Source organism: Lissotriton helveticus, chromosome 1_1 (assembly GCF_964261635.1).
Source record: "Lissotriton helveticus chromosome 1_1, aLisHel1.1, whole genome shotgun sequence".
In the NCBI taxonomy this organism is placed as follows: domain Eukaryota; kingdom Metazoa; phylum Chordata; class Amphibia; order Caudata; family Salamandridae; genus Lissotriton; species Lissotriton helveticus.
Window position 1 is genome coordinate 1949324115 of NC_136057.1, and position 14704 is coordinate 1949338818.

Below are 14704 nucleotides of genomic sequence, written 5' to 3' on the forward strand. Positions count from 1 at the left end.
ATATATATATATATATATATATATATATATATATATATATATATATATATATATATATATATATATATATATATATATATATATATATATATATATATATATATATATATATATATATATATATATATATATATTCACTGAAAAAACCATAGGTTTTACAGACATTATAGTTAGGAATTAGCATTTAAAAAACCTTAGAAATTCACAGAAAAAAACATAGGTTTCAGGGACGTTATAGTTAGTTGGACATTTGACTCATATAAAACCAGAGAAATTCGCCTGTTATGGTTAGTTGAGCTAACTATAAAATGCGCGCCCGCAAACACTGCTGATGATGTCATATAGTACATTACTCATGACATGGTCTGTGACATCACTGATGACATCTCAAATGACATCACTGGTTTTATATGAGACAAATTTCCAACTAACTATAACGTCCCTGAAACCTATGTTTTATTCAGTGAATTTTGTAAGGTTTTTTAAATGCTAATTCCTAACTATAACGTCTGTAAAACCTATGTTTTTTTCAGTGAATTTCAAAGGGTTTTTTAATGTTAATTTCATATTTTAATGTTTATAAAACCTATATTTTTCAATTATAATTTTATATATTTTGGAACCCTATTATACTTCTTTTTTTTTACTTTAAAAATTATGTAATGTTTTATATCTTCCCCCAAAAATATGTATTTATTTTTTTTGATGGGGGAGAAAACTGCACTTCCATACCGGTAGCGTACCAAGCTCCATCACCACACAAATCCTATCTACCATATTTTTGAACTCATCAATGATGCGCATTTCGTATCCGACGAGTTTGTGGCACTGTGTCCCGCGTAACATCATATATGCATGAAGTCACCCCAGGTGCTACTTTGCGACTACATGCTGCCAGGCCCTGTGTTACGTCACAGACGTATAGTATAGCGCAAGGTACGCCATTCCCTTTTTTTGTCTCAAAAGTATATCTAAATAACTTTAAACAGTATATCAGAGCACGCAAATATCTCAATTATTTTAAACCTTTATATATTTCTAACTGTAATAAACTTATTTTATGATAAATATATTTTGTCAAAATCGCATTGGGTGGCCTCATTGCGCGCTCGGTGCGCATTTGCCATGTGACCTTAAAAAAAAGCATTTGATTGGTTCATAACATTTCTCATTGTAACAGTTGTACACTCCCACCCATTGTACTCATTCTCTCTACAGCGTTTGATGAGAGACACCTCTTCTGCTTAGAAAGCTTTTTTGGAAAGTGTTTTCCTGTATACATATATCTTATACTACACACAACATGCAACGATCATCTTGATCAATATTCATGCTCTGTACATTAGCCTTATGGGTGTGATTGCCATGCATCTCAAACGTTCCATCAAAAAACAAACATGTTTTACACGATGCCCCTGGTGTGTGTGTGTGTGTGTGCACATTATTGTGCTGCCTTTCAGCCTGGGCATCGGTGGCTCTAAGGAGTATCATCAGCCACGGGCAGACTGCACATCCTAGATCACATGCCATCTCATTAACAATAGTTTCCGCACTCCCGACACATGCTTCACTAATCTAAATTGCACACTCTGCGAGGTCAAAACTACAAAAGAAACACACATAAGTACACTTCCTGACCAGACAGGAGCTGAACAGCGCCCAAGTCCCCGGAATAATTATTCACACCCCTACGCTGGCCTGGTGTACGCAAGCCCAGCCCAGACGATAAGGGGTTGATAATATGCCCTTGTGAATTCCCATAGAAGCCCAGGTTCACTCCAGAACCTGGGCTTCTAAGGGAATTCACAAGGGCATATTATCAACCCCTTATCGCCGCTTTAGCGGCAGTTTCCTGCCGCTAAAGCGCCGATAATGTTATTGCCCTTCCTTGATAATATGGCCCATAATTTCTGGCCTTGTGTATTTAATTTTAAGGACTTGCTGATCCACAATCTTTCTCGCAGACCCCAGCGTCCGAGACAAACAGGTGACGGAGTATAAAGACTAAGGGCTGGGTGCAATAGGCCGATGCTATGTCTCCTCCTCTCTCTCTTCTTTTGACTCTCCCTCCCCTTCTCCCTTCCACCCACTCCCCCTCCCTTCCATTCTCACTATGGTCCTTTCATACGGACTACCTTTCTTTACCTCTTCCACATAGCACACATACTTATGTTTCATTTTTGTCTTGCAGGTTTCCTACGCTGCTTCCATTGGAGTCCAACCCACGTTTTTTTTGTATATACTGTTCTATTAAAGTTACATTTCTATTTATTTCTGTTTTAATAAAGGTTACTTTTTTTCAAATAAATAACTGAGTGTATAGGTCTTCTTTTTCTGACAACACTTGTCTATATTTATTGTGAAAATCATCTTTTTATAGGAGATTTTAAGGACAACATTATTTAATATTAGAGTGTACCTACCAAACATAATCTAACTAACTATTAGACAAATGAAGACTGGGTAATTGTACAACTGCAAGAGTTCTATGAGTGTATCACTTTATAACACCTTAAGTACTGCCCATGTGATTACAGAACAAATAAGGCACTGCCTAGGACCACCGAGTTTTCAGGGACTGCCAAGGTCCACCCTGCATATTTAAATTAAGACCTGGAGTGTGGCGATCCCTGGACGTCAGTTGGCCTTGAACCCCCGAACAATTAGTAAACAATACCCGGGAAGGTGGCGCTCCCCTAGGCTGCAAAACTTCTCTGTGCCCTTCCATGCCTAATTTACATGTGACATTAAGATCCCCAGTCCTACAGAGACCCCGCAATATAATAATTGGATTGGCCATGGCACATTACCCACCAGGGGCCTCATTTAAAAGAACGGTTGAAACCCTGCTTTTTTTTTCTTTTCTCTCCGTTTTTACCATCCGCATCCCCTCTGTTACAGCGATACGAGGTTTTCCTCCTCTCGCTTCAAGTAGTCGAACAAAATTTGCTATCCCAGGGTGGAAGCCATGCACCACCCTCTAATAGCAAACACAAATGTCCCTCCAATGCACACCCCGGGACATTGAATGACCTGCGCCTGAGAGATCGCCCTCCCTAGGGCCATGATGCATTTATTAGTATAAATGCATACTAACACTACTTACACACATGTAGTACAACGACCAGAATGTAGTGAAGAAGGAGAGGAAGTGCAAAATCTAAAAATATAAATCCTACCAGAAGTCAGATGACATAGTTCAATGAGCCGACGACCCTGGCATGAGTAGAAACAGCTACACGAAGAAAATGGGTCTTCAGCACAACGCAAGCAATTTTAAAATATTGGTCAGTGGTGCCTTTTTGCCTTCTCCCGCTCGTCGCCAAAATTATGTAGTGAAGAGGCAGACAGCAGTGCATCCAATAAATAGATTAATTACAAGAAAAAAAGACACCTGAAACAATCACCAACAGGAGCCGACAGCAAAGCAACCGTCTAATCCAGCACCGTGTACAAACTCCGCAAGGTTCCCCTCATCACAGCCCTACATTCTAACATTACATTCTGAGGAGCCTATTATTAAGGAACAGCGTTAAAATTATCGCTGCTTTAGCGGCAGGAAACTGACGCTAAAACTGCGATAATGGGCTGGATAATATGCCGTAGAGAATTCCAATAGAAGCCCATGTTCTGGTATTAACATGGGCTTCTATTGGAATTCTCTACGGCATATTATCAAGCCCATTATCGCCGTTTTAGTGGCAGTTTCCTGCCGCTAAAATGGCGTTAATTTTAACGCCATTCCTTGATAATATGCCCCTTAGATTCTAGTAGAATTACATACTAACATTCTACTATGACTTACAATGGAATACTACACAGAGCGATATTAATGACTTTGCAGCAATGAGCTCATGGTTTCATCCACGAGTCTTGAGACCCGTAGGAGTAAGTATTTCACTTCCCAATCCCTATATTGTATAAACCTAAACTAACACTTCTTCCACAGGTATACTACAGCGCCCAGAGCACATCACTTTACAGCAATGACCTCAAAATTTATGCTCACGGTCTTCACACCAGTAGGGGTGAATAGTTTGCTCCCTATACACTATAAACGCATACTAACACTACTTACACACTTATACTACAGCGTCTAGTATCCTACAGCGCCCAGAGCCCATCACTTTACAGCAATCAGCTCGGTTTCATCCCCAAGTCTTTACACCGGTAGGCGTAACTACTTCGCTTCCCCCTTCCGGTATACTATCAACACATAGTAGCGGTCAGTAATTTGCCTCCCACTCCCTGAATGGTATAAATGCCAACTAACACTACTTGCACACATATGCTAAAAACACCAGACCACATCACTTTACAGCAATGACCTTACGATTTAGACCCTCGGTTTCATACCCCAGTGTAGCACCATATCATATCACCACCATGCCACTCTGAGCAACACCGCACTTCCAGACCCTTAACAGTGATAACTATCTACTGGCGACCGCCAGTAGGTAATCAAGAACAAATTACAAGAGTTCATTGATTCTTTTAGCTTTCAAAACTTCTCTCTATTATTGTCTTTCTACTTTTCAATATAAATAGCTTTTTTAATATTCAAGTACACATCGAAGTCAGAAATGCAACGTATTCTATCAACACACTTTCTAGAACATTCTACAACACATAGAGGTTAAAAGTTCATCAATTTTTTAAAACATGGAAAAAACTTTTTAAAAAGTTTAAAATTTAAAAAAGAGAGAGGCTGCATACACTATCAGCTTTTTTTTAACACTGAGGAGCCAAGTTAATCAAACTCCTGCGGGTATGCCACATTGAATTAAGAAAACGGGATACGGCAAAGACAATGGGTGGGTGGGGGTCATATTTCAGGACTCAAAATGCCTCCACACAGTGCTTGAACGCTAAGATCCAGCAGAGTCTGACGAGCCAACGCTGTCTGGTTGGCTTATAGCCAGGACAGAAAAAGAAGACATGAAGATCTTACTCAACCCCACAACTACAAGCTGGGCACCCACGGGGAGTGGCTTTTGTCCATTTATTAGTAAAAGCACGAAGTGGCAAAGACCCCAGTCTGAACTAGATGTATAGTTTCCTTGCAGAGAAGGGCTGGATATCATCCAGAAAGGGCTTGGTCCGATGATCGTCCTTAATCCTTAGTAAGTCAGCTGTCAGATGTCCTAAGGCCACATCCCCCTGGAAGTCTGCTAGCTTGGACAACCTCTAGGCTTTGATTATTTCTAGACGTGATGTCGTGGGGCACGATTCTTCAGGGTTACTCCATAAGCTAGATTTACCCAATCTGCAACATAGGTGCTTAATATACATGAACCAAGGTATTTTGTCCAGACCCGGGAGACTCAGTAACTCCTTTAATTCTTTTTGGTAGGCTGCTTGCTCCGGGGTCACCCACAGTATATGCCAGAATGTTAGTGGCCTAAGTCCAGTCTCATCCGCTATTGGTCTAATTCTTAAATCCATGCATAAAGGAAAGAGAGGGGTACTAATCGGGAGAACTAACATTTTCCTAATAAAGTTATTCTCTGTTTTGCTCAGACTATCAGAGGGACAATTACCCCATAATTCAGCCCCTTACAATGTAGCCTTCCTTGCTTGGACCTTGTATATCTATACTATAGGGCCAACTGGTTTGTAAGAGGAGTTTCCATATATTTTTGCTATTCCCCCCACAATCTGGACTAACTTCAGGCTTGCTTTGTCCATCTGCGGGCCCCATTCAAATGTTTCTGACAGTATGACACCTATGTAATCAAAAACTGACACCCCTTCAAGCAAACTGCAGTTTAAGGAGGAATTTGGGCAGGATGTTTTGGCTAGGTTAAAGACCATATATTTGGTCTTTAGGATATTTATTTCCAGCCCCCTGTTTTTACAGAAGATGGCAAAACTGTCAAGAACCCTCCTGATGCCCATGGGTGACTTAGAGAGTAACAATGTGTCGTCCGCAAACATCATTGCTGGTACCTTGTTCCAGACTTTGTTAAGGTGGGCAACCAGAGCATTAATAAAAAGGCAAAACAGGGTAGGTGCAAGCACACATCCCTGTTTTACTCCTCCGTTTGCAGGGAAGGGGGGTTAGCTCATCAAACTTCCCAAATCTTACTTGGGCGAAATTACCCTTGTGCAGTCCCATAAGCAGGCTCAAGAGGTAGGCAGCCTGCTTTCCCCGGACCTTTTAGAACAGCCCACAGTTTTTCTCTAGGGACCAAATCAAAAGCGTCTTCAGATCTACAAAAATTAGATAGAGGCTGCCACCCTCTAATAGCACCATTTTCCAATATACTACCTGGAGTCTGAAGATTTGGTCAATGATAGAGATGTTTTTTTCTGAAACCTGCTTGAAATGGACTCAGAATTTCAAACTCCTACATCCACACATGCATGCGGTCACGGAGGATCCTAGCAAACAGTTTCTGGGCAACATCATTCAAACTGATCAGCCTGTGATTGAAAGGCAAGAGGGGTGAACCCTTTTTAAATACTGGGAAGATTTCTGCCCAAGCCCAAGTTTCCGGAATCACCATGCCTCTCATAATGGCACTGAATATTACCCATAAATAAGGACCCCATATTTCTGGTTCTAACCAGAATAGGTCACCTGGTAACTTGTCCAGACCCGGGGCTTTTCCAAGGGGAAGCTTTCTGCTGGCATTAAGAACTTATGTCATTGTAATCCCGTGGGGCTCTTTGTAGGTGGTCCCAGAGGATATTAAAGGTGAAGGTTGAATAATGCACTTATGGGCCCTTATTCAAATCCTAACCATGTTAGAAGCATGCAAAGAGGGAGTTTGTGCTGATTTCTAGGAATCCACTTACCAGTTCCAACACCCAAAAGCAATTAATGAAATATGAAATTACTCACGAATGCACGTCGCTTGAGAAAACTGTCCATTTGAAAGACACTCCACTGTTCCAGCCTCTTGTCCTTCGTGAGTGAAAAAACCAGGGTAGCAGCGGAAGTATACAGTTTGGCCCTCTGTATAATAATCTTTATTAAAATGCACATCCATATTTTTAAAGTAGGGCCGCTCACACGTACCTAAAAAAAGAGGTTATGGTAAGCTATGTCTATTATTGCTAATATTAATGTTGAATAAACATATGTTTTGAATAAATGTAATGTTTCACAGCAGGCACTTCAACGCTTCTAACATCAATGGGTTGGACCATGCTTACTTGCAGGAGGATATTGGTTCTGCCAGAAACGAATTATTATAATATATATATAAAATGAATACTGCCATAATCTGCAGGACAGGTTCTCTTACCATCCCTCCTCACGGTGGCCACACAGATAGGAAAACAACCTTTACCTACGAGGAATGTGGCAAATGTCGCAGATAATTTAACAAACATCTTCCCACCATAGTCTGACTTAGAAGTCAAATTCAAATTTAAAAAAAAGCTTTATGCGAATTCAGTAAAAATTCATAAAAGCATACAGGGTAAAAACACAATAAAACAAAACATCAATTATATTAATTACAAAGTCACTATATGCACAAGGTTAAGAACAAATCATTATACTAATAAAATCATTTTTACAATTCATTGTAAACAAACCCTAGCAGCTTTGTTACAGGGCATGGTCGTGGCAATTTCAATTCGCCCAGTTGCTTAGAAAATAGAGTAAGTTTAAATGGTGTGGTGACACGCTAAAAAAAAAAAAGGCAGATGACCTTAAGAGGATATGAGGGAGAGAAATACATAAGTTATTCCTTTGGTAAAGACCATCCACGGACTTAATATGAATCATTATCATTTTTAATTAGTTACAAGAGCCCTTCTGTAAACGGATTTAACAAGTCAGGGAACCAGGTCTATACCTTGGGATTAAGCAAATCGATTATGGGTGGGTAGTGTATGCTTGTTAGATCCAGGGCCACTACTACCCGTCCCAAAGTTATATTGTTTGTATGATCTTGCAGGGGGCAGATATGTAGTTCTGGGGTAAAAGTCATACAGTTCCCATGTTCCGATTGGCCCATCACCCATTTGTGGCTGCCAGCTTCGGAGATGTTAGATGACTCGAGGGTCCCTAAAGTTGACCAATACCGGGTCTCCCGTTATGTCCTTGGGGGTAGATCCCAACCACCCTACCCTTCTAATATTTAAGATCTTTCCATCTATATTGGGTGGTAAGGGTCTATTCTTTGTCAGCCAGAAAGACACTTTGTTTGCCAGATCTGCTGGTCTTTCAATTTTGCTATTAGTAAGCTCGGGCACACCCGAGAGGATGGACACAAAGGGAGCTGCCTCCGGCGGTAGATCTATGTGTTTAGCCCTTCTTTGCATATTGCCATGGGTTTGGGACTCCCCTCTTTCTGCATAAGTGGTTTAATCTGCCCTTCTCTGAGTGCAGGATTCTGGGTTATTAAGGGGTTTGATATAACTAATGTTTTAGATGTTTTGGAGGCAAGTGCATGAGTTTGTATGGGGAGGATGGGGATGTCGGTAGTGACTAGGGTCTCAACTTGATTATTTCCTTCTATTCTTTTTATGATTGTTAGGTTTGACCTGGTGGTTTCCTCTATGAAGCAGAGCTTTTCACCTATAGCCTCAATTCTTTTTTCCAGTGGGGAAATTAAAGACCTGACCAGGAGTTCAATCTGGGCCAGTAAGTCAGATGGTGTAGTATTTGCAGTCAGCTCCAGATTTGAATGTACCTCAGATGTATTTGGGGTGTTGTTAATGCCCAAAAGGGGACTTTGATGCAATCTTTGTATTTTGGCTAATCTTCTCCTCTGTTTAGGGCCTTTGCGCTTTCTATTTGGATAGGGTACCTGAACATTTACTAGCTGTTGTGTAGTGTCTGTGGGTATTAATAAAGGGGGAAAACCAGAGTGGCTTGAGTTTAGTTGGAATGTGGTAATAGACTGGGGACTAGTATTACGCAATGCGTCTGCAGGAGCATTTATTAGGTCATTCCCGTTTTCAACGTTGATACAGACGGTTTTACAGAGCAGATTTAGTTCCTCCAGTAAAGGAAAATTTTGGGTTTGGTCTAGTGACACCATAGCTGAGTGGTTACTGGATATGGGTTCTATAGAGAGACTCTTTTCTACTCTTTCTATGACGGACTCGTTTGCCGATGTGGTCCTGATTAGATAGTTGTCCAATGTCCCTTTCCGTTGCCCCTCCTGGAGGTTGTTATTCATGCGGAGCCCTTTGTCAGTCATAATAGGGGTAGTTTTATGGAAATATATATGATAAGACAACGACAGGGGGCTAGGGAAAAGCGCACGTACACCAATAGTCTGACAACAAGGAGGTCAAAGGGTAATCCAATAGGGGATATCGAAGAAGGTATAGTGACAGACAATTTGGTGGAATAGTTAGTTCGTAAAAAATACCACCATTTTACGGTGAGCCATAGGCGGAAATTGAAAGGGGATGGCCCGTCCCGTCCTCTTCGGACCTCTGAGGGCCACAGAGGGCCCGCCCTTTGCCCTGGCTTCGCCCGACGTCCCGCTCGCGTTCCGCGACGCGGAAGGGGTTCTCTCCTTTTGTGCGCGTCAGTGGGCGGGTAGGGGCGGAGCAGCAGGCAAAGGTCTCTGGGATTTGTGGTACCCCGCTCGGCAGCCGCGTGGAGTTCCGGTCGCGGCAGCGGGGGGGACCTGCAGCCAGTGGTGAAGATTTGCCCCGGTAAGTTCTCCCTCGGAAAGGTCGCCCGCTCCCCAGATGGGGTTCTCTCCTTTTGTGCGCCTTCCGTGCGCGTCAGTGGGTGGGTAGGGGCGGAGCAGCAGGCAAAGGTCTCTGGGATTTGTAGTCCCCTCGCTCGGCAGCCGCGTGGAGTTCCGGTCACAGCAGCGGGGGGACCTGCAGCCAGTGATGAAGATTTGCGCCGGTAAGTTCTCCCTCGGAAAGGTCGCCCGCTCCCCAGATGGGGTTCTCTCCTTTTGTGCGCCTTCCGTGTGTGTCAGTGGGCAGGTAGGGGCGGAGCAGCAGGCAAAGGTCTCTGGGATTTGTGGTCCCCCCCGCTCGGCAGCCGCGTGGAGTTCCGGTCGCGGCAGAGGGGGGGACCTGCAGCCAGTGGTGAAGATTTGCCCAGGTAAGTTCTCCCTCGGAAAGGTCGACTTGGAAGTCAAATCCTCTGTGACTCTTTAGAAGTATCTTCCTTTGCACTGTATTCACTTGCTTGCAACCGTTGTGATGTTGATATATAGACTTTGAATACACCAAACAGGTAGTTAGGGGCACCTGACTGCATCCTATGCTGCCTTCAGGAGAAGGAGAGCTCTGTTGTGCGACTCTGCTCCATCTTAAATTCTTTACCGGTTCCCAGTTTATAGAAAACATTCATTCAGGTTTCTCTGCAAAACACACTATGCAGTAATGGTATGACCCTTTCCCTTCTAGGAGAATAAATGTGAATTGTTTCTACTGAAATGCCACATAGAGATCACACTGCTGTCAGGTCCACCGTTTTCCACTTTAGCAGGCTCTGCACTGATCTTATACCTGAAGCCTGCTTGTAGTCCTGAGAGAATGTGGTTTTCCTCACACCAATACAACCGCCTTAGCACCTGTTTGCAAAAATGTTTAGCAAATTGTCAATCAGGCTGATAGGGCGGTAGTTGGAGGGTAGACTGGGATCCCCTTTTTTAAAGATGGGCACAATCTCTTCCTACTTCCACGATTGAGGGATCAGCCCCTCCATCGGGATGGCGTTGGATACCATGTTAATATAGGAGACCCACCCCCCAGGGTATGCTTTGAAGACATCAGTGGAGCTTTCTCTGGCTTGAAGCTCACTTGAGTTCCTTCATGGTAAAACCTACTGGGGGACTGGATTGTGACATAACATTGTGGAAGCCCATACACGCAGGACCAGGCTCAGGGGAGCGGGTAGCGGAGTACAAACTCCCAAAATGGGCAACTCTGTCACATGGTAGAATAGATGTTTCAACTGGGCTGCCTGTCCTCCCATGCTCTTACTGACCAGTGCCCAGAATTTCCTCTGGTTATTAGCTATGGCGGTATCCAGTGGGTCAGACCAAATGCCATCTTCTTAAGCTCCTTTTGCATCTTTTAGGGTGGCCGGATAAATGGCCCTGTTTACTCATATAGCCTGCATATCCCCATCTTTTAGAGATTTGAGCAGGTTTGCCTTTCGTTTTTTACACTGGCCATTGAACTATCCCTTAGTCTGCATTATGTTTGGGCAACCCCCATAACCTCCCTGGTGAGGAGGTTCCTCAACTTGTCAAATACCATACTGTGCTCCGCTAATATCACCTCACTTCCCCCCCAGTTGGTATAAATGTAATCCATATGGGTGCTTACATTGATTATGATGCCTTGACTCCCTCGGGTGAGAATCCCACTCTTTCCTGTATCACATTCCTCCTGTTGTTAGCGGCCGTGAGCTGCATTGGAACTTGCTCAGTCGCTACCGGGCAGGGTAGGGTTATAGCTTCTTTTGATCTTAATACCAAGGGATTGTGGTTGCTCTCCTCTACCTCCACCACCATCATGCCACCTAACTTGCTTCAATACCTTACATCCAAGAAAATGTAGTTGACTCTGCTAGTGTATGGGCCTGTTCTAAATGTAGGTGCAATCAGTTTGTCGGATGAAAATCGCCCATTGCATGCCTGGAGACCATGTGATAGGGTGAGATCTACAACCTGGAGTGCAGCACTAGAAAGGTGTCTTCCAGCGGAGTAGACAAGGTCAGGCATACCTCAAATAGTTTTTCATCTCTAGACAGTTCACTTGCCAGATTGTTTGGCTCAAATCTGAGGTTGAAGTCCCCTGCTTTGATCAAATGGTGGGTTTTGTAATGGTCACATAGAACACTATCGAATTGTTGGAGATTTTCAATTCCTGCTTACAACTAATAATCCAATCGCAGATGTTAATTATCATCAGGGCCTGGGAGTTGGGGCGGGAAAGGATTATCCTGTGGACATAAGGGGAGTCCACATAAAGGGGTGTGACAGAACAGGCTATGGGGGAGACAACAAATACTAGTAATCCATCCAAAGGGTTCCCAGCACTACATTTATTAGCTTGGATGCTATAACTTTTATGACCACACCTGTTCATTAGCTCTAATGCCCATTTCTCCTGAAATAGACATATGTCATGGCCATCAACGAAAGTGCCCCATCAGGGTCCCCTAGTTTACCTTAGATTATTTCAATGTTCCAGCTTAGTAGTGGAGACTGCGGAGGTGGAGGGGAGAGTGCGGAAAAGTGGTGTCAATAGTGCCTCACAAGGGTAATTTTTCTGTGCTAGAAAGTGTTGGCATGTTACCTGTACCTGGATTGTTCCTTAGGACGGCATTCAAAGAATAATGCTCCGGGTCAAGGAGCACAGGGTTCTATAACTGGTGCTAGTGCATTCAAGGCCAATCATTCCAGCACTATTGTGCCTTGTCTGATGTGGCATCAATCAATCTCTGTTAGAGAGGATGGACATTCTATTGTGGCAGGATTTTTCCTCTGTCCCCAGTCTCCCTCCCTCCATCCCCCCCCCCCCCCACAGTTAACAACTTTGATGGCCAGCTAATGCATGCTGCAGGTCAAACCCAGATTTACCCTTCAGATGGCGATGAAAGAAACCCAGTGGCAGGAGGGAGGTATTTTAAACAGCCCAATTTTGGTGTTTGCATCTATTACGGAGATTGCAGACAATGGAAGGGACCCTGAAACTAGCACCAATGCAATCCCATCCGTAGGATTTGGGCAGGGGCCAGACCCAGTCCACTCCATTAATCATCAATATTTGCTAGGCATCTAAAGGGGAGAAGCCAGCATGAGAGCACAGCCAGTGAAGTCCTTTATTTTTTAATTGGGATAAGGATTTCTCAGCCCCCTTAATTATGCTACGTACAGAGGGAGGCGGTAGGGGGGGCACAGCGGAATGGCTGTGTGATCCGCAGCTCCGTCCGATGGCCGACAACATCGCTGTCTTTACCTGCCTAAAGCCCACCGATCTAACATCAAAACGTATCCCGAGGGATATGAAGGAGTCGGGAACGATCGAGTGAAAGATGAGGGGCGAAGGCGAACTACAAGAGGCAGAAAACGGCACTGAGCGGTGAGCGGAATTGCGAGGCGGCAAAGATGGCGGAGGTCGCGGCTGCCGTCCCATACCCTGCTGATACGTGCTGTAAATAGGCGATTTACTGACACATTGTGGGCACTGGCAGAGTGAAGAGCGGCGCAATAGTTGGGACAACTTCAGCGCTCACCCGCTTATATGTCAGAATCACAAGCCCCGACCTGTAAAACTCTCCAGTGACTCCGGAGTATACGGGGACAAGATGGCGGCGACCAGCTAACCGAAGCCCGACAAACATCACCGACCTGAAGCGGCGTTAGGCAAGCGAGAGGTGGGTTTACCGCTGCTGCGCACACCCTGGCAGACCCGACGCTATGCACTATTGATGCTGCCCCTCCACAAACACGGGAGACAGTTGAGGACGATACTACTGGGGAAATGCAAGTAAAAAGGCGCGAAACTGCCGACACGAACACGCATCCTATGCGCTGGTACTAAACACCAGTCATAATTAAGGAGTAGGGAACATGCACTAATTTCTGAAGGTCGCTGGCAAGGAGTCTCCGCTAGCGCCATATCGGGCATTGAGCTATGCCACTAAGACGCCTCGCGTGCATACAGATAGCCGGGGCATACATTTAAGGAGACAGGTTGAGGCGGACGTGGCGCGCTGTGCCACTGCGACCAGTTCGAGGATGATTTGCGTGTAGTGCACGTCTGGAAGCGGGGCACTGTACGTGGCCATAGCACGTATCCCGCCCCAGGAGTCAAGACGGCGACGCGGGCCAGGACCACTAGGTCCTCAATCCAAGTGGCGAAACAACAAACGCCGCGGCCGCCAACGATGGTGAAACCTGACAGGCTGCAACAGAAGATATCCTTCGAAAGCAAAAAGACACCCAAAGCTTCAGACAACATGGCGGAAAGCGGTGGACCAGCAGACCCAACGCCCGACAGCAACATGGAAAAAATACTGCTGGCTATCCAAACGAATCTACAGGACATTAACGGTAAGCTGGATAATTTAACATGCAGGATGGACAGCATGACCGCCAAGCAGGAAAAACATGGTCGACGGCTGGACACGGCCGAAACTCGCATTTCTGCGGTGGAGGACGAATCGCGCATTACAACCACCAAATGCGCTGGCATGGAACGCGTAATGGAGGTGATAAAGGCCAAAGAGGAGGAATTGGAAGCGCGCTCAAGACGCAATAATGTGCGCATCGCAGGCCTTCCCGAGACGACAAACACAGGGAGAATGGAAGTCTACGTCGAGAAACTATGCAAAGACCTCTTCGGAGAAGAAGCATTTTCGCAAATCTTTATAGTGGAACGTGCGCATCGGTCACTCGCGCCTCGTCCGCCACCTGGAGCAGCGCCTAGGCCAATAGTGGGGAGAATACTAAACTATCGCGACAGAGATACCATTCTACGGCTTGCCCGCGAGAAAGGAACGGTCACCTACCAAGGGAATACTCTGGAATTTTACCCGGACCACACCGTGGCAGGGCAACAGGCGAGAAAAGAATATGCATCCGTGAATGCCAAACTCAGGGATCTTAACGTCACTTATTCCATGCTATACCCAGCCAGACTGCGCGTGATGTGGGAGGGCAAACCGTTGCTGTTGTCGTCTCCTAAAATGGTGCAGGAATTTGTTAAAAAAGTTTTGAAACAAAATAGAACAAATTCTCGTGAGGAAAGA

General features: G+C 44.5%; 1 protein-coding gene across 2 annotated transcripts in view; it reads right to left on the reverse strand.

Moving 5' to 3' along the window:
* The window catches only part of LOC144755218 (complement factor H-like), a 1175739-nt gene that overhangs the window by 902867 nt on the left and 258168 nt on the right, over window positions 1–14704 (reverse strand). For both annotated transcript variants that reach the window (XM_078643916.1, XM_078643925.1), the window contains exon 9: window positions 6848–7024. In XM_078643916.1, the coding sequence (XP_078500042.1) occupies window positions 6848–7024 (177 nt within the window). The remainder of the gene's footprint in view (window positions 1–6847; window positions 7025–14704) is intronic.